The sequence below is a fragment of the Ursus arctos genome, unplaced genomic scaffold, assembly GCF_023065955.2.
Source record: "Ursus arctos isolate Adak ecotype North America unplaced genomic scaffold, UrsArc2.0 scaffold_34, whole genome shotgun sequence".
Taxonomy (NCBI): domain Eukaryota; kingdom Metazoa; phylum Chordata; class Mammalia; order Carnivora; family Ursidae; genus Ursus; species Ursus arctos.
Genome location: NW_026623030.1, coordinates 25535479 through 25558718, shown reverse-complemented (window position 1 = coordinate 25558718; position 23240 = coordinate 25535479). Strand labels below are relative to the sequence as shown.

General features: G+C 53.1%; 1 protein-coding gene across 1 annotated transcript in view; it reads right to left on the bottom strand.

Moving 5' to 3' along the window:
* DNAH10 (dynein axonemal heavy chain 10) overlaps positions 1–23240 on the bottom strand; it is a 125212-nt gene that overhangs the window by 424 nt on the left and 101548 nt on the right. The window contains exons 59-79 of the mRNA XM_048221355.2: positions 19357–19538; positions 18166–18302; positions 17005–17222; positions 15746–15967; positions 15322–15469; positions 13696–13975; positions 12809–13038; positions 11106–11379; positions 9984–10088; positions 9225–9379; positions 8349–8503; positions 7178–7361; positions 6341–6541; positions 5469–5678; positions 5208–5303; positions 4422–4593; positions 3836–3967; positions 3490–3701; positions 3231–3398; positions 1679–1859; positions 460–605 (exon numbers count right to left, since the gene is read on the bottom strand). Of these exons, the coding sequence (XP_048077312.1) occupies positions 460–605; positions 1679–1859; positions 3231–3398; positions 3490–3701; positions 3836–3967; positions 4422–4593; positions 5208–5303; positions 5469–5678; positions 6341–6541; positions 7178–7361; positions 8349–8503; positions 9225–9379; positions 9984–10088; positions 11106–11379; positions 12809–13038; positions 13696–13975; positions 15322–15469; positions 15746–15967; positions 17005–17222; positions 18166–18302; positions 19357–19538 (3808 nt within the window). The remainder of the gene's footprint in view (positions 1–459; positions 606–1678; positions 1860–3230; positions 3399–3489; positions 3702–3835; positions 3968–4421; positions 4594–5207; positions 5304–5468; positions 5679–6340; positions 6542–7177; positions 7362–8348; positions 8504–9224; positions 9380–9983; positions 10089–11105; positions 11380–12808; positions 13039–13695; positions 13976–15321; positions 15470–15745; positions 15968–17004; positions 17223–18165; positions 18303–19356; positions 19539–23240) is intronic.

Genomic DNA, 23240 nt, shown 5'->3' with positions numbered 1-23240 from the left:
TGCCAGAGGGTGGTGGAGCTCAAGCCCAGGCCGTGGGGCGCTCCGTGTGTGTGCTGACGGCCCAGTGCGTGTCCCGCCAGCCGGGCCGGGCCGCCCTCTGCAGCCGAACGCAGATGGGGCTGCTTCCCGGGGACACGCTCCATAAAAGTGGATCCGAGCCGGGCGAGGCTGGAGGCACCTGCTGCCGCCCCAGATAGAAGGACCTGATGAGTCGGGCAATGCCCACAGGACGTGATGGGAAGGGAGGCGTCTCCCCCGCAGTCAGCCTGGACCACGGCTCGGAGCGTGAAGCTGTGCTGCCCCGGGAGTCTCTGCTTGCATGCCTGTGCACGCGGGGGTCTTCCCAGGAAGTGGCTCCATGCTCTTGCCCTGCCTCAGGGCTTCTCCCACCCATGAAAGGTTAAGCACCTGTGTTTTAAAGGGCAAGATCGTCTGAACCGCCCCAGCTGTGACCCCCACCTGCAGTTTGAGGCGATGAGCTTCAATGGGGATGATCTTCAGGATTGGCAGGTCAACCACCAGCACCTTGGGTTTGCTCTTGATAAGACATCCTCTTTCTACATCCCAGTCAGCGCCTTCTAGATACAGTCCCGAGACAAAGCACCCTGGAGATCGCAGGAAGAGCGGGATGTATGTGGAGGTGCCAGCAGCTCCGCTGGGTGGCGGCTCTCCCGGGTGTCCGTGGCGCACACACCAAGATAACTAACCCGCTCTCCTTCCCGGACACAGCCCAGGCCTTTTCCCAAAAGAGGTGGCTGTCCTGTCTTCCCTTTGTGGAGGGACAGCCCAGACAGGACACTCTGCGGACCCCATGAGCCTCCCCCACGGCCTCGGTGAAGGGGATGAGGGGTGGTCACCTTCCCCAGCAATCTGCTTCAAGGCACACAGCCCTAGACCGCGGGAGCCCCCCGGTGATAAAGACAGCAGCACTGGTCAGTTGGTACCACCACAACCCCAAGTCCCCCCTGAGCTAGAGGGAGTGGGGGCAGGAAGTCCAAGCCCAGCAGAGAAAATGGCATCTGGGGAGCAGGACATGGCAGACATGCACAGCAGCAGAGGACACTCACCCAGAGCGCGGTGGCCCTGACACCTGCCAGTTCCTCTGAGACCGCGCTGGCCTTGTGCTACGGGGATGGTGAGCACCCCTGCATCTCCACACTCCACTAAGCTTGCTCAAGAGGGCTTGTGTTGCTCACGGTTAAATGTCCTTGGACTCCGGGGCCCAGCCCTGGGAAATGGTGGCTTCCAGCCAGAGTGTGCAGGGTCAGCCACCAGAGTCGAAGGGACCTGACATTATAATGTAATGGGTCCAACCTCACCTGACCTGCCTTCTGGCGCCCACGCCCCTGGCGCCTCAGGGTTTCCAAGGAATCCCTTGGGTGACCCAGCTCTTCAAAAGACCTAATTCTGACCGAGAAGCCCACTTCCCACAAACGGGCAGGGTGAACATGGTGCAGGTCCCTCCTGACATCAACCCCAGATCTCAACACTGAAACTGGAAGAGCAGCGCATGTGGTCACCCTCAGAGAGGTCAAGACGCGGAGAGTGCACACACAGCGCCAGTGTCCGCAGCAGCCTCACTTTCAAACGTGGCCGGGCCCGTTTCGGCCCGCACTATGCTTGTTGCTCTGAATCGGGGATGGCTCGGGGAGGAGATTCCCCAGCGGGCTGACCGTACCTTGTCCTGCCCGCTCGTTCACTTCATCTGCATCTTGGAACTTGGTCACTTGTGTGAACAAGGTGGAGCGGTCCAGCGGCCAGTTGTTCCTCCGACAGGTGGCCTGCACCAGGGCCGTGAGGTAGGATTCTGGAATGTGCAGCCCCGAGAGCCACATCACGCTGGGCTCACCCTCGGTGACCTGGAGGGAAGGGAGGGAAGCTGGCAAGAGCCTGTGGCCACCATCAAATGCCAGGGCCAGCGCTGACCAGAAGTTTGGTTCACGATAAAAACATAGTTCACCTTGACAGCAAAAAGATGGGCGTTGGAACAACTGGCAGCCTGCTGGGGAAAACAAGCTGAACCGCCTGATTCCAGAAGGAACAAAGATTCAGATATAAAAGAACGAAGCCACAAAAATACCAGATCAAATCTCCGGTGGGTGTTGTCAAGATCTTGGAGCTGGGAAAGCAGAACCCAGAGGCCGTAAAGAGCAGACTGATATATTTGACTAAATAAAAATGCAAGACTTTCTTACAGAAAAAATGCCATAAGCTAAATCAAAAGACTTACGACAAGTTGGGGAAAACAACACTGGGAGACAGAGGGCTCATCTCCCTGGTATACACAGAGCTCTAAAAGATCATTTTTGGAAAATGGAGAATTCGATAAAAATGAAATCAAGACACAAAAAAACGATTCACAGAAAAAGAAATGAGATACCTACATGTGCGTAAGATATGCTCAACCTCACCATAATTAAAGAAATGCACCCCCAAACACATTATTTACCCCTCAGGGAGAAAAGATCCAAAATATTAAGGACACACAGTGTGGAAGAGAGGAGAGGATATACTCGTGTTCGTTCACGGTGGTTTCCACTTCTCTAGAAGACCATCTGACAAGAGCGGTCAGAATGTGAGATGCACACCCTGGGACCCAGCTCTGCCGCTGCAGGGATTTGCCCATGAAATATACTCATGTGCGCGTCCAAAGACCCAGGCGCCAGAGTGTTGACCCCTAAGTGTCCATCGGGGAAAGGACATGGGTCATCCGTAAAACAGAGTCCCCTTAGAAGAGTAAGGTAGATCTGGGGCGCCGGGGAGGCTCGGATGGTTTGGCATCTCCCTTCAGCTCAGGTCATGATCTCCAGGCCCTGGGATGGAGCCTCACATCGGGCTCCCTGCTTAGTGGGGAGCCTGCTTCTCCCTCTGTCTCTGCCTCTCCCCATGCTGGGTACTCTTTCTCTCTTTCTCAAATGAATAAATAAAATCTTGGGGAAAAAAAAAGAGTAAAGTAGATCTAAATGTACTCAGAGAAACAATGGCCAAGATGGACTCCAAGATGGATAAGTCGCATGGTGCATAATACGCTTCAAAGTCTTGAAAATAAAACGAAAAGGAAAAAAAAGATACGGGTCTGCCTGTAGAGTCAGAGACCATTTCTAGAACACCCAATCAACTGCTCACAGAAGGTACCATATGGAGTTAGAGAGGGGTGGGGGTTGGAGATGGTTGGGGGGGGGTCCAGGCTGAACCTCAAACCAATGAAGAGACCGTTGCCTCTCCCTTACCCACAGTGTGTACTGGCTGAACCGCCGCAGGAAGTGGAGCATCCAGTTCCCAAGGGACTTTAGCGTGTCCGGGGCCAGCTTTCTCCAGATACTAGGGATTTGCCCGAGGAAAAGAGACCTGGCTACGTCATCTAACTCGTTGCTCATTCCAACTTCTCCGGCCAAGGCCTGTACGCAGAATTGAGAGCAGTCAGGCAAGACCATCCGAAAACCGGGTGGTGCCTCTAGGCAGCGGTGTACAGGTTGGGTGCGTGCTCACCCTCTGAAGCTCAGCCAGAGACCTGGACATCCGTATGACGAGCTTGTTGAAGCGTTCCAGCTCTTGCAGGAGCACCACCGACGTGGGGGAGAGTCCCACCCCGAGACGCTTCCTGACCTGGTCCAAGTCAAAGATTTTAGGCATCTTGTTTTCTATGTCCTTGGCAACGTGGCCAATGTAATCATCTCGGCTGATACCGCTGCTGGATTCCCCTAAAACCAGAACACTTTTAGGGAAAGCGAGGCATCTGAGCGTTAGGCCTGGGGCAACCGCAAGAACCAACAGCACTCTGTGCCAGCACCTTCCACCTAACCAAACCAAGTCCATCCTCCACGGTAGAATTCACCTGTCTGAGGCTGCAGCTCCAGCAGGTGGGCCCACATGTCCCGGGCCGCCTGAGTGTAATAGCCAATCTCAGCATTGGAATGAAGACCAAACACTTCGGGTGTGTTGGCCAGCGGGAGGGCCTCAATGGCTTCTATAATCAGAACAGAGAGTACCCCGTCACGCACAGTCGATTTCCGACGGCCCACCACCTCAACATCCCTAGGTATGCAAGACTAATTTCCACTGCTTAAGGGGTGACGTGTTTTTAAATAAAAATTCTATACCACCACATGCTAATCCAGCTGTATGTTTATCATTTATGAAAATGGCTCAGGGAGCTTCCCGGGACCACTCTGCCCTTCCAGGTGGAATCTATTTGTCACCATTTCTGAACGGACTCCATCAGTGCTGAGGCTATAAAGAACGTGCGTGTTGGGCCCCCCCCAAAAAAGTCATGGAGCACGCCCACCAGGCAAGGATCCCCACCAGCAGAGAGGTCAGAAGAGCCATCAAGCCAACCACAGAAAACAGAACAGCTGAAACGTATGGGGGAACTCCCTTAGAAAACACTTCCAACATACATTTTGATGCCTGAGAAATCTCACCAATGAATTTTTCCTTTACATCACCAACGGGGATTTTATAGTCCACTTCCTTATTCCGGAAGAAGTGGAATGGCTGGAAAGTGTCAAAAATGAAGTCTCCCAGGTACTCATCCATGTAGATGGTCAGGATGCGTCGATCAAAGCTGTCGATGGCCCGTCCTCCGTACATGACCTGAGGTACAGGGACCGAGAGCTGGCCAGGAGCCCAGGACCCACCAGGGGACCCGAGACCTGACGTGCCCTTGGCCTGCTGCTGTGCAGCTCAGACCATGTCAGTGGCATGCCTGGTGACCCACTGTGAACAAGAGGGGCCCTCGTGAAGTGCGGGGAGCCCATATGCCATTTGCAAAATCCCCAAAACATAGTGAACAGACCACAAAACCACCAAAGAAACCAGCCACCACTTTGGTCCTTGGAATTGGTGACATCCCTGTGTGAGCCACATGCAGGCCATGGGGGAGGCCTGTATAAAGTAATGGTCTTCAGGGTGGACCTCCATGCCCCCCAGACAGGAGTATGACTGGGCAGGGAACAACCATCCCCTAGAGAACACAGCCCCCACAGTGGGGAATCCAGAGCCTCCATGGAGATGGAGCCCACTTAGGAGAAAGACACCCGGGTGATGAGCTAACAGAATTCCTCAGAGACCTAGGGCCTTCGGCTGACAGGTGGCAGAAGCAAGAGGGGAGTCACCAAGGGCTCACAGGTCATGCACAGGGCCCCAGGCCACAGCCCACCTCCAGCCCCAGGAGGCAGCCCACGAAGGGTCCCCCAAGACGCTCCTACCTCTCCTATGAGGTACTTGAGGCTGCCCCACGGGATCCTAGGGTCTTGTTGCTGGAAGGCTTTTGTTAGGTACGTGTTCAGAATCTCCATGCAGACCTTCAAAGAGGAGGGACAGGTGTGGTCATACTGTAACCCACAAAGTCACTCACGGATGACCCTCTCCTGAAGGGTGGGCGGGAGCAGCCGGGCGGTCGTGAACTTGGAAAAAGCGGGGGCGGGGACGAGCCGGCTGAGGGGGAGCAGCAGCCACTGCATCTTTACCTGGAAGTCAGACTCGTTGAAGTCATAGTACACATTCCACCCAATCTTCCCGAACTTTCTCCGCTCCTGCACCACTGCGTGGAAGAACGCCAGCACGTAGACCAGGGACTTGAAGGCAGGGTGCGGACACTGCTCCAGCATGTCCTGAGAGATCTTGAAGTACGTCGCCCTCATGTTGAGTTTCAGCCCGTTGGGCGGCTCCGTAACAACCTGTCAGAAGACAAATCGTGACTGAAACCGCAGACCCGTGAGTCCAGCTTTGAGGAAGGTGCAAAATGTCGACATCTCGGCTCTCCCTGCACCTCTGTGTGGCCACCTTTCCCATTCCCCACATAGCAAACGTCTCTTGTGAACGGCCTGGCAAAGAAGTCAAGGACCGACACACTGTTCTGGCTCCTGTTCATCAAATGACCCAAAGAAGGTTCTTTAGCTTCTCTGGACTGTGGAATCTTCAAACGCAAAACAGATGACAGAGGACAAAATGTTCCCAAACACAACTTCTCTGGAGAGTGAGTTAAGCGGGGCATCTAAGCCGCTAGAGCACTGTGGATGTGGGAGGGCCCATCACTAGAGAGAAAAAGGAGGTTTGGTAAATGTGAAATACAGGAAAAAGAACCTAGATCGTGTTTGGGAGACATGCGGAAGTGGTAGAGACAGGCCTGAGAGTCATAACTGTCCCCCCCCCAGTCGTCCCCCAATACAGGACAGTGCTCATCTCTGAAGAGAGAGGGAGAGATGGCCGTGGGAAGCGTGGGCGGGAGGGTGCGGCTGGGCCCCAGGCTCATTTCCTAACGCACGCACACGCACGCACATGCGGCAGCACGGTAGTGATCCGAGGCACGGCGCTGGGGAGATGGCTGTTGGAACCAGACCTTCAAGGACTTCTGCAGAATCCCAATGGGGAACCCCTTGGTGGGGTCCGTGGTGAGCCATAGGCGGAAGTCTGGGTGGGGCTTGGCGATCCTCTCCAGGGACTTCTCCAGATCCTTCAGCCACTGCACCAGGAGATGGCAGTTCTGCAGCATCAGCCACTGCCCGCGAGCCACCGCCGTCTCCAGCAGCTGCAGAGCCACCTGCACCGGGACACGAGGGAGGAGTCAGTGTCCCCAAGCCAGGCCGGCCCCGTGCTTTCCCACAGAACCACTCCATGCCCCCAGAAAAGGAACAGCCCACCCCAGCAGGAGCTTCAAGGAAGCCAGTGACCCAGGAGCTCCACAGCCTGCCTTCAAAGAACTGATCTTTCAGAATCCCCTCAGGGCCGCTGGGCCACCAGGCCAGTCCCAGCCTGGAAGACGGGCCAGCACCTTCCACCTGCTGGCCTTGGCCTCAGCCCCAGGAGCTCCGGATTCTCTGGCACAGTCGCACCAGCGCCCTGACTACATCCGCGCCCATGCCACAGGGGCAAGGACAGTGCTGATCTGAAACAGGGATGTCACCAAGACTGAAGGGGAGGACGACTATGTGTGAGCACACGTTGGGAACAACAGGGCCCGGCAGTCACGCAAGGTCAGCAGCGACAGCATGCCTGCTCTAGGACCATACAGCTGTCGTGCCTCATCCAGGCCCCCGAGTGCTGCTGCCCAGAGGACCGGACGTGCTCCCAGCTCACGCGCGGAGCAGCACCCTTGAAACCAGTTACCAACCCACTGTCAACGGAGGCCAGGGACTTCACCTAAATTTGGAGTTCGTTCCTTCCAACAACCAATTACCTTTTCTTGGCCTTGACCCATGGCGAGGAATTTGAGGCGGTTTCCTCCAAAACCACTACGCTCGGCTAATTTCATAAGGTCGCTGGCAGGGTCAGAGCCGGGACTGAGGATGAACACAATGGGCGAGTTTGGAGTGCTCTGCTCAAAGATGGCCTCGAAGCTGATCATCGGGGGCTGCACGTACCTAGTGAAGGAAACGGAGAGGGGACTCTCGTGGAGGACAGCCACAGTGCACTCGCCTCATCCCATCCGGAACCTTCTGGCTGTTCCTCTGGTATAATGCTGCACAGGTTAGAGTCCAGTGTCTACATACACGTCACACACGGGAAGGTGAACTCCTAGGTGACATGGGCCCCACTGCATCCCCCTAGTGCACCGCAGCACATCTGTGGGGGCGTCTCCCGACAGGGGCCCTTCCAGGCAGATGTCCCCATTACACACAACCCAGAGGCTCCACGCCGACAACTCCACAGGTATGTCCCGAATGGCCCACTTCTCAAGATTTTTTGAAAATTAGTTATAATACATCAGGCTTGGGTGGTTTCACAGAGAAATCCAAATTTGTAGCTTCTTTCAGGGAGTCAGGGGATCCAGCCCTCGGGGTCCGCCTGCCAGAGGCTTGACCTCTCCCATGGGCCACCGTCCCGTCCCCCCACCCAGCCCCGCTCACTCATTGCCATCTGAGCTTGAGTTTGCAAGCCCAAGTCATCTGCCCGGCTTCAGTTCCAGGGCCGCGCTGTCCAACACGGAAGCCATTCGGCGCCCGCGGCCCCTGAGCACTGCAAGTGTGGCCAGTCCAAACTGAGATGTGGGGTAAAGGTAAATTCACACAGGACTTTGAAGACTTAACACCAAAAATAAATAAATAAGTAAATAAATATCTCAGTAATGTTTGTACTGCTGACATATTGAAATGATATTTTAATGTGCTGAGTTAAATAAAGCGTTATTAAAACTTCATCCGTTTCTTCCTGAATATGGCTACTAGAACACTTCACACATGTAGCTCCCACCGTACCTCTCCTGAAGAGCACGGAACTAGAGTGACTAACACTGGGCGGAGACAGGGAGGTGGCGGCTCTCTGGGAAGCTGGGCAGCCGCCGCTGTCTGCCAGTCCGCAGTGCGGAGCGGACAAGCCCACAGAAGGGCCAAACTCAACAACACACTTACTTCTCTCCCATTGTTTCAGTCACGTAGTCGGTCACCGCCCGATACACCCGATCCACACGGAAACAGCGCAAAATAAGCAACTTCTGGAAAGGGGTGATGTTGTTATCGTAACCCAAGGGGAATGGAAACTGCTCGAGTGAGTCCAGGTCATACCACTGGGAAAAGCAAAGAACATTCATGGTGGCATCAACTCAGAAACGAGATAAGCCCCCATTTTTATATGAAGTTCCCAAAACTCATTGTAAGGGAATGAAACCTATACAAGTATGAACCTCAAGGTCACTTTTTTTTTTTTAAAGATTTTATTTATTTATTTGACAGAGATAGACACAGCCAGCAAGAGACGGAACACAATCAGGGGGAGTGGGAGAGGAAGAAGCAGGCTCATACCGGAGGAGCCTGATGTGGGGCTCGATCCCATAACGCCGGGATCATGCCCTGAGCCGAAGGCAGATGCTTAACGACTGTGCCGCCCAGGCGCCCCTTCGAGGTCACTTCTAGTCAGAATCATCATTTTCTACCTCCTCCCCTGCCCCCAAAACTATGAACATCAGGAAGGGAAGGACTGAATCTTTTTCACTGTTGAGTCCCCAGTGCCCATCAAGGGACATGGTCCCTGGCAGGTGCCCGTTTCTCAGATGGATGGATAGAGGGACAGATGGGTGGACAGATGGACAGACAGATGGACATTTCTCCCACAACACTAGCTGAACTAGATAAAGGAGATTCCATCAAGGATATTGGGGGGCGCTGAGTCTATTCTGAATGGGTCACTCGGGAGTATCTTCTCACTCACAAGAAGTAAGGCTACGGTTGAAATCTCAAGACCACCGACATGGGGGGAAGGGAAGGTGGAGAGAGAGAACATGGTCTCACCTCCTGCCAGACCGCCACGTGTTTCTCCACATCATCGGGAAGATTCCCAAAGTTGTCTGAGAACATTTCTGATAAAAGCATGATATCTTCCCATCCCTGGTCAGACAACCAAGCACAAGGCTTTTTTCGTTGGCTCTTCTCCAGGGAAATGTTTCCTAATCACGACAGAAGATGGGAAGTAAACAGCCGGCAGCAAAGCGTCGGGAGGAGCGAGCAGCTCGGGACTCCGACTTCTACTCCGGGAAGAGACCCACATCTCCAAAGGGGATGGACAGAGAAGGACCGTATAGCCTTGCCTTGTCACTGCCTGGGATCCCACCCAGGCAGCTCGGCGTGGCTTCTAGCCTCGGGACAGCCTGTGCGCAGAGACCCGCTGCTCTGGGCCAGCCCAGAACCATTTCTGAGGCTGCAGCTGTCAACTGAAATATTTAGTAAAGCAGTGCTGTTGGGGGGCCCCTGGGGGACTCAGTCAGTTAAGCATCTGCCTTTGGCTCAGGTCATGATATCAGGGTCCTGGGGTCGAGTCCCACATTGGGCTCCCTGCTCAGCGGGGAATCTGCTTCTCCCTCTGCCGCTCCCCCTGGTTGTGCTCACTCTCTTTCTTTCTCTCAAATAATTTTTTTTTAAAAAGCAGTGTTGTTGGAAGCCAAGTTCCAAGGAGAAGTTTGATAATACTATGGTTTGTTTTAATGAGCCTACATACGTGTGCGGTGGGGGGTCCGAGGAGTGGGGAAGAACGAAAGGACGCACATTCGTCACCTTTTAAGAAGAAATCTAATTCTTCCTGGGAGACTCTGCCTTCTGCTTGTTCTATCTTGATCGTCATATTGAAAGAAAAGAGTAACTTGTGTCTCTCAAACAATCCTGGAGGGAAACATCAGACGGGCACTGATGACGTAAAGTGGAGTTTTCTATGCACGACAAGCTTAAACGTAAGAGAAACGGACTGAAAGGCCTGACAGCGCGGTGGCGCCCGGCACCCCCCCCCCAGCACCCCCCACCCCACCGCGCACTGGATGTCCGCGGCGTCTGAGCACACGCAGCACGGGCTCGGTCTGCGCGTGGGGCCCGCGAGCCGGGCTGCGTCCCGCTCACTCGTGCTGAAGGCGGCTGCGGGTCCGCACAATAGGAGTCCGCAGCCACCTTCTCCGTGGAACGTGGGTCGTTTGCCTAACTCTAAGTGCGAGCTCTCGTCTGCTGTCATCCAGGAGAGGCGTTCGCAAGCTCCCTGTCAAAGGCTAGATAGGAAGTATTTTCCATGTTACAGGCCGGTCTCGGTAATAACCACTCATCCGCCCCGGCTGCAGGGAAGCAGCCACAGATGACGGACAGCCGGACGGCCCGGCCGGGTTCCAACGGCACGCTATTGACACAAGCAGGCAGGGGGCCAGACCTGGCCTGCTGGTCACAGTCTGCCGACCTCCGCTGCAGAGCTAGCACATTCCACCACACGCTCGTTAGTGATAGGGGGAGGCTGAACGCTAAAGTTCTTCTTTAAAAAAACAAAAACAAAAAACAGAAGAAATGTGTTCTTGGGGGAGAAACTGCGTAAGTCAACATCTGTGACTTGAATTCTACCTTCTGCGTGCTGCAAGGGTTGGCTACTGAAGCGAGCCCTGTAGGGACAACGGTCCTCAACCTTTTTCCTGCCCAACTGGAATGGGCTGAATTGTGTCCCCCAAATCCATATGTTGAAGCTCTGACCCCCAGCGCCTCCGAATGTGACCACATCGGGAGTGGGAGCCTTTAAAGAGGGAACAAAGGTAAACCGAGGCCATTAGGGTGGGCCCTGATCCCATCTGCCTCATGTCCTCAACAGAAGAGATCTGGACACACAGAAAGACGCCAGAGGGGCGCGCCCACAGAGCAGGGGGTGCTCACCCGTGCAACCATAGTTATAGATGTTGAAGGTCAGCGTGTCCATAATGTTCCGCAGTCGCTTCATGAGGATGGAATCAGGCAGGGACTTCTTAAGAGACAAGCCAAAGACCTCCAGGAAGGCGATGAGGGAATACTGGTACATGGCGTTGACCAGGGCCATCTCAGACAGCACGAAGAACAGGATGGCCCCCCTCCTGGCGGCCGGCCTATAGCCATCCCGCAGCCTGTCAATGTCCAAGGCTGTCTTCTCCGCCAGCTTGAGTTTCTCCGATACCTAAAGAAAAGGTGCACGTCACTGTGGAAACAGGGAGACTGACACTGTCACCAGGATGACTTAGGAAATAAGCAAGAAAGTAAGGAATGCGGGGCGCCTGGGTGGCACAGTCGTTAAGCGTCTGCCTTTGGCTCAGGGTGTGATCCCGGAGTTCTGGGATCGAGCCCCACGTCAGGTTTCTCCGCTGGGAGCCTGCTTCTTCCTCTCCCACTCCCCCTGCTTGTGTTCCCTCTCTCGCTGGCTGTCTCTATCTCTGTCGAATGAATAAATAAATAAATAAATAAATAAATAAATAAATAAATAAAATCTTAAGAAAAAAAAAAAAGAAAGTAAGGAATGCAGAAAGCGGGAGTGGGACGGAGCAGCAAAGAAATCCGTGCAACACTCGGGGGTTTGCCGAGCACCCACCCTCTTGCCAGATGTAGTCAATGTTTGTTGGCCGGACTGCCCAGCACCTGTGCCCCTTCTAATAACAGTCCCTGACTTTAACTTGGAGACTCCAACTTCCCCCTTCATCCCAGATGTGGGGTCCACCCCAGGCCCAGCCAGTCTGCACACAGCATCCCCAGACGTGGGATCAGCTTGTGGTGGGCATGTGACTGAAATGACTCTCGGGACCTTCAAGATAGGGACAGGTAACAATTCTCACTCTTCCCTTTGGACCAAAACCTGCGGGGACACGAGGCCATACCCACACGGTGACCATGAGGGCACCTTGGCACATGGGGAGGCAGAGAATGAAGCCAACCCAACCAAAGGCCCAGCCCAGAAACAGAGAGAAACAGAATCCTAATGATATGTTTAGAGTCCTGGATCCAACCCTGCCTGAAGCCATCCCTGGACTTTTTGTACTCTAAGCTAATAATTTCCCTTTTGACTTAACCCAGCTCTACTTGGGTTTTCTATCATTCTTTTTTTTTTTTTTTTTTTTTGACAGAGAGAGACAGCCAGCGAGAGAGGGAACACAAGCAGAGGGAGTGGGAGAGGAAGAAGCAGGCTCCCAGTGGAGGAGCCCGATGTGGGACTCGATCCCGGAACGCTGGGATCATGCCCTGAGCCGAAGGCAGACGCCTAACGACTACACTACCCAGGCGCCCCAATCATTCTTGACTCAAAGAGGCTGACCTGATGTACAAGGGTCCCTGGGAACACCTCTAGGGCCTCTAGGGCTCCCCTCCCCATAGTACACCCTCATAGAGCATCTCATCACACAAACCCCCAGGTGACTAAGAGCTCAAATCTGATGTCAGCACAGATGGCTGTCCCCACCCCCCCACCCTACCCCAATGCCTCAGCTTCTAAGATGTGGGAATGAGGCCCTGAGATCAGAGTCCAATTTTCTCCTTGAGCAGATGAGGGGGCTCCAAAGGGGCGTCCAGGAGCCACCCCACCCCCTCCCAACGCAATGCACTTTCTGTGCAGCTGATACCTCCGTGGCCTTGGATTTGGTCTCCTCCAGGGTCTGCACCAGCTCCACGTTGTCCAGCATGTTCCCCGTGGAGGTCGCCAGTTCCCGAAGGAGGGAGTCTTCCAGATCCTTCAGTAGGTTCTTGTTCTCACTCGTCTCCTGGATGAGGTGCTCGCGCTGCTCTTCCAGCTCTCGCCTCTCGTAGGCCACCAGGACGCTCAGCAGCTGGTCCTCGAGACCTTTCAGTGTGACTGGGGGAGCAAGAGGAGGCCGTCACCGCAGGGCACCCCACGTCTCCTCGCTGCCGCGCACTTGTGTGGGGGGCGGGCAAGCTGAGGGTGCATCTGAGCCGGCATTTCGGGAACTCGAGGACTCGGTCCCGCCACCACTCTAGAGCCACAGGCCAAAACCGTCAGAACGACACGGAGATGCTCCCCCACAGAGTGGTGGGCGACAAGAGTGCAGGGGCTCCCACAGATCGGGGAGCCCGAAAGCACACCCAACCTGCTTAACCTATTGAGGCGGGTAGGAGAAGCCTAGAAAATGTGAGAAACGGCACTCGGCTCCGAACAAGATTCAGTTGGAAGGAAGGGGGAGAATCCAAAATCATGCCATTCAAATGCACACGCACAGAGTAACTTCCTGCCCCAGCAGAACGGGGTCTCACCCCACTCCAAGGGTGGGTAGCCCAGCCCTATGGTCCAGACTCCGCACACCCCAAGACATGCATCTCCATGCCTCCCAAGGGGGCGCCCAAACCTTCATCATGAAGAACTGACCAATGAACCCGTGACCCTGAGAGCAGGACCTGGGGTCAGAGAACGAACGGCACCCCGTGAAAGCCGTGACTGCCCGTGGTCTCCGTGGTAACCGCCCCGATTTGCCACCGAGCTTGTGTGCACCCTCACCCGTGTAGTTGATGACCATGGCCTTCCCAAACACAGACGGGGTGTATCTGGGGTTGGCCAGCTTGGTGTTCAGGTACAGTCTGAAATTTGAGTCGTAATCCACTTCCTTGTCTCCCAGTATGATGAACTGCCGTCCTTGGACGACTTTGATGTTTTTCTCTAAGACGTTATCAATCACAGGATCGATGTACTCATCCACGTCATGGAACAGGAAAGGAGTCCCATACTTGATGGACATCTCCAGCTGCTTCAGGAAGTCGGGGTCATTAAAGGAAGCCACCTGGAAGACAGGGGTGCGGTGCCCTCGGCAAACATCCAGGGAGAGCGCCTCCGGAGCGGGGAGTGGGCACCCTGGAGCCTTGGAGGCAGCCAGAGGGGAGAAAGAATTGGGGGGGAGGGAAGCAAAGCGGGAGACCCGTAGAAGCCAGAAACCCATTAAGTTCAGGCTCTGAGCACCCTGAAGGAATCATGACAGAGTCTCATTATGACTCACGGGGGGGCCACCTGAGGACCCCGGCAGGCTGGCAGTAGGGGGGGACGTCGAGGACCACCTCGGCATTAATATTTGTCTCACTGTAGCTCTATGTATATTTTAGAGGCAGACCCTCCCCCAACAGCATGTACATACTCGGGAGCAAGGACCAGAAAAAAACTAAGGAAAAAGTAAAACTGAGAATCATGAGTTTGTGAACTAGTTCAGCAAAAAGTGATTGGGCCCCAGCAATTTCACCCAGGAAAATTGAACATGTACGCCCACCAAAAAACCCAAAAAACAAAAAACAAAAAAACGTGCACACAAATGTTCACAGCAGCATTATTCATAGTAGCCAAAGAGGAGAAATCATCCAAATGTCTATCAATGGATAAACGGATGGTAAAATGTGGTCCATCCCCACAATGGACTGTGACTCAGCCACAGAGAGGAAGGAAGCGCGACATCTGCTACAGCCTGGACGAGCCTTGCAAACATGGTGCTCAGTGAGAGAAGCCAGACACAAAGGCCACAGAGTGCATGACTCCATTTACGTGAAACGTCCAGAGGAGGCAAATCTATAAAATACGTTAGTGGTTGCTAGGAGACGGGGCGGGGGAATGGAAGGATGGTGGGGGAGCAATGGTTAGAGCACACAGCATTGCTTTTTGGGGTGGGAAAACCTGATTCTGGTGATTGTTACACAACTCTGCGCGTAATATAATAAAAACCTTTGAGTTGTATGCTTTAAATGGGTGAATTTTATAGTATGTGAATTACATCTCAACCAAAAGACACTGAGATATCTTCCCCCCCCCATTCCAAAAGAAAAAAATGAGCATCTCAGGCCAGCAAGCACTGTACAGGCAGGGGGACACAAAGATAAGGAAAGCACAATGTCCAGCTTCAAGCCGCTCATAGCTGAGAGGCAACACATGGGTCAGAAAGCAAAGCCCAAGGCAGGGCATGCTGCCCTCGAGGACTCAATAGGGTGGGTGTGCAAGGAGGGGGAGGGCTCCGCTGGGGGCTCAGGACATTTTAGCTTGGCATGGCCAGGGGCCCAGGGCTGCCAGGTAGAGACGTCGGGACAGGCAGGCTGTGCCCTGAGAGCAGGCAATGAGGGCAGAAGACACCCAGGGAGGAGCTGGCCATACCCGCAGGTTATTTTTCTCCTCTTTTCTCTTTATCCAGTTGAGGGCCTGCTGCTGGGGGTCGATGCAGAGGGGGAAGCGGCTGGCCCGGGTGGTAAGGATGCCGTTCTGAACCGAGAGCTCATCGGGGGGCAGCCCCTGGGATCCCCACCTGGAAAGGACAGTGACAGGGAAATCTATTTTCCTTGTCGACTTGTAACCGAGTGCCAAGGGTGATAAGATTGACCTTCCAGAACAATCTACCAACCCCCAGGCTGCTCAACGCTCCTCAGGGTCGGGGAAGCTGGATTTGCAGCTCACCCTGACATTTCTGTGCAGTCAGTCGGCTGCCCCCACCTCTCCCCTGCCAGGGTGACACCCACTCACCACCATCACCCCCGGCCCCCCACAAAGCACCCTCGTCCTCCGGGCTCAGGGTCGCACACACCTGCTGATCTCAACATCATCTGTGAGCAGGTTTTCTAACCGGAAAGGCTGGCTCAGGGGAATCTCCCGCTCCAGGATATCATTCTGCCAAACTTGGTTGACCATCTGGTCACGGAACTCCCACGTGAACGCACCCTCGTAGCTCAGGAAAGCTGCGCAAAGCAGGCAGTCCCCCAGCAGCTTCACCCGCCGGTGCATCAGCTCATCCAGGTCGTTCAGCCACCTGGCATAGGAGACGGGGACTGCGGTAAGCCGTTATCTTCCAGCACCATCAGAAGGAACATTCTAGAAGAACCGCCTTGAGACACTGCTAACTGGGCTAGCCAGAAGGAAACGTCATTGGAGATAGTCCTTTCTTTTAGAAACAAAGGTTGCCAGGTCATTTTGCAACTTCCCACCCTGGCGTGCCCAGTGTTTTGGAAGACCTTGTTCAATTGCAGGGATCAGCAGAACCCAGCATCTAAAGGGCTACGAAAATGTTTGCAGGACGCATCTAGCCTCGAAGCTATTTATTAAGTAGTAATCACATCGTTTCTGAATGCTTTAATCAGCAACTTGGAGACACGCCCAGCAGAACTCACGAGCTCTGGTCCTGCTTGGTGACAGACTTCTACCCAAGATAAAAGGGAGGAGATGTTTCATTTGGCCCCTTCTGCTAAATGGCCAAAGTCTTCTAGGTTTTAGAAATACTAAAAATGGTTTGTTTCCCACAAGCAAACAGTATTTTCTAGTGTTTTCCATATCACTTCTATAGGTGCCAGATTAGAAACTACTCTCATATCCAGCAGACCAGCTATGACCAAACAGCCTTGCCCCAGATGTCAGACTGCCCTACCTGCTTAAAATTGAAGCTCAGGACTGAGCCAGATGCAAGAGCCCTTAGAAGACATTTGTCCAGCAACGGAGGTGGACTCCTGCTCCAGACCCACCCAGGATGCACTCGGGGTTAAAGGTCACTAAGAAGTAAACATTTCCAGAACAGACAGCACCTTGCCAGAGGCCACTGGTGCCTCCCTGTCTCCACAGCGGCACTGCCTCCTCAGCCCTTAACAATTATTCAATAAACCGCAGAATGTGTAAAATGGCCTCAGCCACCCTAAACATGATAATAGCAAAATCAGAACTTTCCCACGTGGCTTCCAGATAAAAACGCTGCGTGGCAGAAAGACTACATGGTAAGAAATTCGGTTGCTGATGTTCGCCGACAGACCACAGAGTCTCACTCGGGGCTCTTATCGGAGGGGTTCCTCAGCCGCTGACCTGATGTTCTCAGACCCCAGCCCTGAGATGAGCTTGTCCGCAGCGATCAGCCGCCTCTCCATGATTTCGGCTTCTCCCTGCAGCATTTGCTTTTCCAGAATGGCTGCCTCGTATTTGGCCCCCAGGGCCTCCAGTTCCCTCTGGATCGCTGCCAACTCGTTCTGGATCCTTTCTAGCTCGCGTTTAGTGAGGTAAAAGTTCCGCTCCAGCCTGGCCACCTAAGCGAAGACAAGTCACGGAACGGTGGGGAGAGGGACAGTAGCAGGGCAGGGATGAAAGGGTCTCTCACCTGGGGGCTTAGGACCACACCGCATTCCTAATGCAGCCACCGTATGCCCTGCTGAGATACGTGACTCCTTTTCTCAATCACCTCTTCAACTGTTTACTGCAAAAGCTCTAATTCCATTGGAAAAAAGATGTCCTACATCCAAGTTAGCCGATGGCTTAATTTCCATGTGTACTGAGGTCACAGTAAAAGGACACTGTGGTTCTAAGTCAAAAACCCAAAAGAATGCATCGAAAACAATACTGGTCTTCCACCCGGTCCTAAGTTTTCTGAGTAACAAAATTCTGAGTGACAAAGCAGTGTCAAAGTGGGTTTCAAATGATCAAATCAGCCTTATAACTCTCTTTGTATTGTGTGTCCTACAGGTTACTTTGACCCAGTGGTTCTCAGCTGGGCCGATATTGCCCCCCACCCCGCCCCCGCCACAGAACAGACGGCAAGGTCTGGAGACATTTTTAGTTGTTCAATCTTGGGGGTAGGGACAGTCGCATCCAGTGCGATGTTATTACACATCCTACCGTGCATGGGACAGCACCCCGCCCCCCAGACGATGGTCCAGCCCCAAATGTCGGTAGTGCCGAGGCAGAGAATCCTGCTTGACTTATAGAGGATGAATTTTACCCATTTATCCTACTCTTTCCACACAAAATTTGAAAATCTTCCAGACTTCGGTTCTGTCAGTTCATTCACACTGTCTGGATGAGAGTAATACAGTTCAGGGTTATCATGTATTAGCGGGGGTGGAGGGGGAAATGTTTATGTGACATAAAATCGGAACCTTGCCAGCATTTGTCCAGCACAGCCGTGGACGTATTAATTCCGATTCCAGATTGTTCCCTTGGCAGCACTGCTTAGGTCTTACAGATAGACAATACCTTTTCTCTTTTGGGCTTGATTTCTTTAAAAACGTCACAGTAGCCCATCACAGCTTCAACAAACTTCAGCATCCCCAAGCCTGCTTTGCTCACAGCCTCCATTTCTTCAGTTGTGGTATTGAGAGTCTTCAAGAGGCCTACCGGTCAAAGATGCAATGATTTCCATGAGTGACAAGCCTCATCTTGGGGAAATAAAATGGGAAATAAATTGCCGATGGACAAGTGTCACTAAATGAGTTTTGTGTAGATGGTGCTTAAGGTGTGAGTGAGGGGCACAGGTTACTGCCACCCAGGACATCCCACGATCCAGGCACCTCCGTGTCCAGGGTGTCCGTGGCGACCCCCAACTGTGCGCTAAAGTGGCTCAGAGCAGGTAGCTAGCTGGAATTCATAGGCCATGATGGGTCACCATCACCTCTACCCACACCCTCACCCCAGGAGTAATTTCAAACAGGTAGAAACCCATCCAGTCAATATTCAGGTAAAGAGAGGTCCTTGGGTTTTTGCAGTTGTTGTTATCCTTTGTGTTTCATTTAGTTTTGTTTGAGTGGCTGAGAAAGAGCATTTGATAGTAACATTCTGAACAAACCATGAAGATAAACAGTGACACTATGAACTTGAATGGCCTTTTGCAAAGACTAAAACTTCATTCCCACTGGCTAAGCTTCTAGGCAGGTCTGGCATCAGGCTCAAAGGGAATGAGGGCCTTCTATAACTAAAGAAGGGGAGGCTGGCTGTGGGTGGTGCCAGCCCCTCCTTGCCCATCTCCCAGGGACCTACAGAAGACTTTATACTGGCAAAAGGTACAAGGAGAGAAGTCAAGGTTAGACCGCTTCTTGCACCACCATGTCTGATGGACAAGATGGACAGAAGACAAGGCCAGGCTGGGTTCCATAAGAAGGTCCTATTTCCTAAGGGGAAACACCAGAGTGATCCCTGTCGAATGTACAGAGGGCATTGGCTGCTACTGCCCATCGAGCACCCAGCTTTTCTGTTTCACACAACAGTGCTTCTATCTTCCTCTGGAACGATCGTTCAGCCTATTCCATCCAAAGGGATGCAACAACAGCTGACCACAGCAGTAGGGTCGGCCTATGACAGGCCCCCTCTGTGCTTTCCATCCCTGCTCCCAAAGCCTGAGCTGCCAAACTGAGATCAACCCTCGCTACTCCTGCGTCTGTCCATACGCACCTCTGATATTTTTCACCTGGCTCTGGGTGATGGAATCAAAATCAATCTCCATCAGAGACCTCAGGAAATTCGGGTCAGACATCATGCCCTTGGCAGATTTCCAGTTGAGTTCTTTGTACCCTTTCATGATGAGGATGCACTCACACACAGTCTGCACCTGTTTGGGGGGCTTAGCAAAGGACCTGGTGAGAAACAAAAACGTGTGTGAATCAGATCCAGGATGTGGCCAGGATCTGGCCTAAATGCGAGTTTAGAAAAAATTCCAGAAAGTTCCAGACAAAATGGCTCAACCCAGAGTCATTTCTTAGAGGTGACACGGCATGGAGGCGAAGGAACCCATATCCCCACGTGGACTTGGGCTCCTCGGGTGGGCTTCTCCCAGGGCAGGAACTGGTCTCAGCCATCAGGTGCCAGACAGGGCTCCTGGAACCCGACTGGCATCAGGATCACGGGGCGGACATCCTTAAAATGCACACCCAGGCCACCCAAGCATGAGTCAGGAGGTCAGGGTGGAGAGCGAGAATGTGTTTCTAATTACACCTTGGGGCGGCTGCTCAGACTCTGCCGTGTAGCCACTGGCGTTACTGCCCCCCCCCCATCGTCCTATTTTCCAATCACTAGATGAAGAGACAGGGCTCAGAGTGGCTGGATGGCCTGCCTGTGTTCACACAGCCTGTGGGGTCAGGGGTCCCCTCACCCTGGGCTCCTTTCAGGCTATGTCGCCCTTAACTGTTTCCTTTGTCTTTGAGGAGACTAGACTGTCACTCTGCCGCTCCAAACACTCGGATGTCCAGTGCCCTCACCCCTCCAGGGCGCTGAGAGCCCAGGGCACGGGAGACAGCACAGCAGCGCAGCTACACGCACGAGAAGGAACGGGTGGCACGTCAGCTGTACTGGGGGGGGCGGGGGCGCTCGGCTGCCTGCTGCTGCACCAAGTGTCTAAAAGCCACCTGAGTCCTGCGACACCAGAACCATGAAGAGAGACAGAAGCACCAGGAAAATGATGAAGAGGTGAAAGGGAGGAAGGAAAAGAGAGAAGAGGGGGACACAACAGAGGCCCCTGAAGGGTGTAGGGCAGCCTGGGTGGGGGGGGGTGAGGCGGGAGCCCAGCCATTCTAGCAGGAGCCCAGAGAGACCCAGAGGCAAGCAGGAGGGCGGGAGCGGGTGGGAGGGGGCGAGAGAGCGACAACCACCAGACCAGCGTGGCAGTATGGACACAGTCTCTACTGGGCAAACGCCCCAGCCATCCTGGCCCCAGGACCCCCACCCACTCGCCTGCAGACAGGAGAGGAGAGAAGGAGCCACGCAGTGTAAGGACAAGCCAGGGCAACGACTCCAGCACAAAGACCGATGATTAAAGTAATGGTCCTGAGTCACCGGGGAAAGGTTCAATTACACCAGCGTTAGGTGCTTACAAAAGCCAACGACGCTGTCAACTGCTTTTAAAAGGTTTCCTTCAGGGTTGATGGAGGCCAGGCCCAGGCCACTGATCTTTGTATAATCAGAGGAGGAAAGGATCGGTGAGAGGTTTTCAGATATAAGACAGAAAGAACCGCACCCTCCGTGAAGGGTCCTGAGCCTGTGGGCAAGCTATAAACTATTCGGGGTTCTCAATTTTCCCACCTGTAAAATGGGGAGGCAGAACCAGACCTTCCTACTCCAAAATCCTGTGAGTCTGTGAAAGTGAAACTCTCTGCTATCGGCTTACAAACTAGTACCTGGAACCGTGTTTACACAGGAGGTATCGCTGTCGACACAGGACAACTGAGCCGTTAGCATCCCTGAGGCTGTCAGCCTGGGAAACAGAAACATGTTTGGTTTATCTCCTTTCTCCTATTACAAAAGAAACTCAGGTGCGAGAGAGAGATGATGATGATACGTTACCCTCCCTGGAGGGGAAGAATCATCACAAAGCCCACTCCCTACCTTCCCCCACTCTAACCCGGACACTCCAACTGTCTCTGCTCTTCCCTTGGCCCAAGCTCCTTCCAGCCTGAGGGTTCCCCTCTAGCCTCTATCCTACAGCTGGTGGATCCCTACTCTCCAGTCACATCTCAGTTTATTTATTTATTTATTTATTTATTTATTTATTTTTAAAGATTTTATTTATTTATTTGACAGAGAGACAGCCAGCGAGAGAGGGAACACAAGCAGGGGGAGTGGGAGAGGAAGAAGCAGGCTCCCAGCCGAGGAGCCCGATGTGGGACTCGATCCCAGAACACCGGGATCACGCCCTGAGCCGGAGGCAGACGCTTAACGACTGCGCTACCCAGGCGCCACTGCGCTACCCAGGCGCCACATCTCAGTTTAAATATCACTTCCGGGGGGTGGGGGAGGCGCCCGGGTGGCTCAGTCGGGTAAGCCTCCAACTCTTGGTTTTTGCTCGGGTCACGATCTCAGGGTGGGGGGATAGAGCCTCACATCGGGCTCCGCACTCAGTGTGGGTCGGCTTGGGTTTCTCGCTCCCTCTGCCTCTGCCCCTCCCCTGCCTCTCAAATAAATAAACCTTTAAAAAATAAACGTCACTTCCTGGGGAATACTTTCCCCACCCGCCCGCCCCCCAGATAGGTGAGGATCCCCTATTATCCACAGTCATGGCAGCAAAGACCTTCCCATCCTAACTTCTTGCGGGATTCTGGTGCACATGTGGGATTCCTGCATGAATGTCCACGACTTCCCGAGAGTGTCAGCTGAAAGCAGTGAAGGTCTTGCCTGCCTGAAGTGCTGCTCAGCCCCAGTGCCAGCACAGGGCGGGTGGGTGGTAGGCACCCAAAGACCACCAAATGAGTGGAAGGAAGAAAAATCGCAAGCCAGTAACAAAGGGAGCCTCCTTTACTGCAGAGGCCCATCCGCTTCTGATCTTCATGACCCCTAATCTTCCTGCCCTAACATCGGACGATCTCTACCACGGGGCTTGAGCGTTACAGAAAGAAAGTGCTATTTAAAGAATCAAAGGATTATGAAACTTTCAAGGTGTAAGTGCTACACTTAACATCCAAACAACCTAAAGAAAGCCAGATTATAGTCATCTGGAAAAGTCAAACTGGGTCCAAACTTACACTGAACCCCAGGAAAACCCAAAAGACCAAGTATGTAACTCTACAGAATTAAACTGTAAAAGTACGGGAAGAAATCACGGGGAAACTGTTTTCTAGTCGTACAGTTTAAAGGCCATTTAAGTATGACATGATATCCAAAAGCCACAAAATGAAATATTGCTCAAGTCTGCCGTATAAAAACAAAAATCTTATACACAGCAAACACACACGCACACACAAACCTCACAAGCCAACTCAAATGGCCAATGAGCCACTGGGGAAAATATGTGCAACTCACATCATGGTTAAAAACTGATCTCCCTATCACATAAAAAGCCACTGGAAATGCATAAGAAAAAAACCAATAACAATAACAGATAAATGGGCAAAGCATAAGAACAGCTCACAGAAAAGGAAATACACACAACCCTTACACACATTTTTCACACGTTTAAAAAAGGTCAACCTCGCTCTCAATAAGGGAAACACACAAACACTATTTTTTCTTCTACAAAATGAGCAAAAATTCCAGTGTGTACTAATGTCACTATTGGCGAGGCTACGAAAAAGCAGGCGCTCACACAATTGTCAGTGTAAACTGGTTCCACCCCCAGGGAGAACATTAAACAGCAGCTACAGACATTACCAACACACACCCCCTTGGACTCAGCGATTCCACTTCTGGAAAAGTATCCTTCCAGCGGACTTGCCCAGCCGCAAAATGACGTATGGTCAGGGTTTTTCTTCGCCACACAGTTTGTAAAGGCAACAGACTGGCAACGAGCTACAGACTCAGAAACGGCGGCTGGTCACATAGATGCCGGCACCGCCATACAGCGGGCTGTG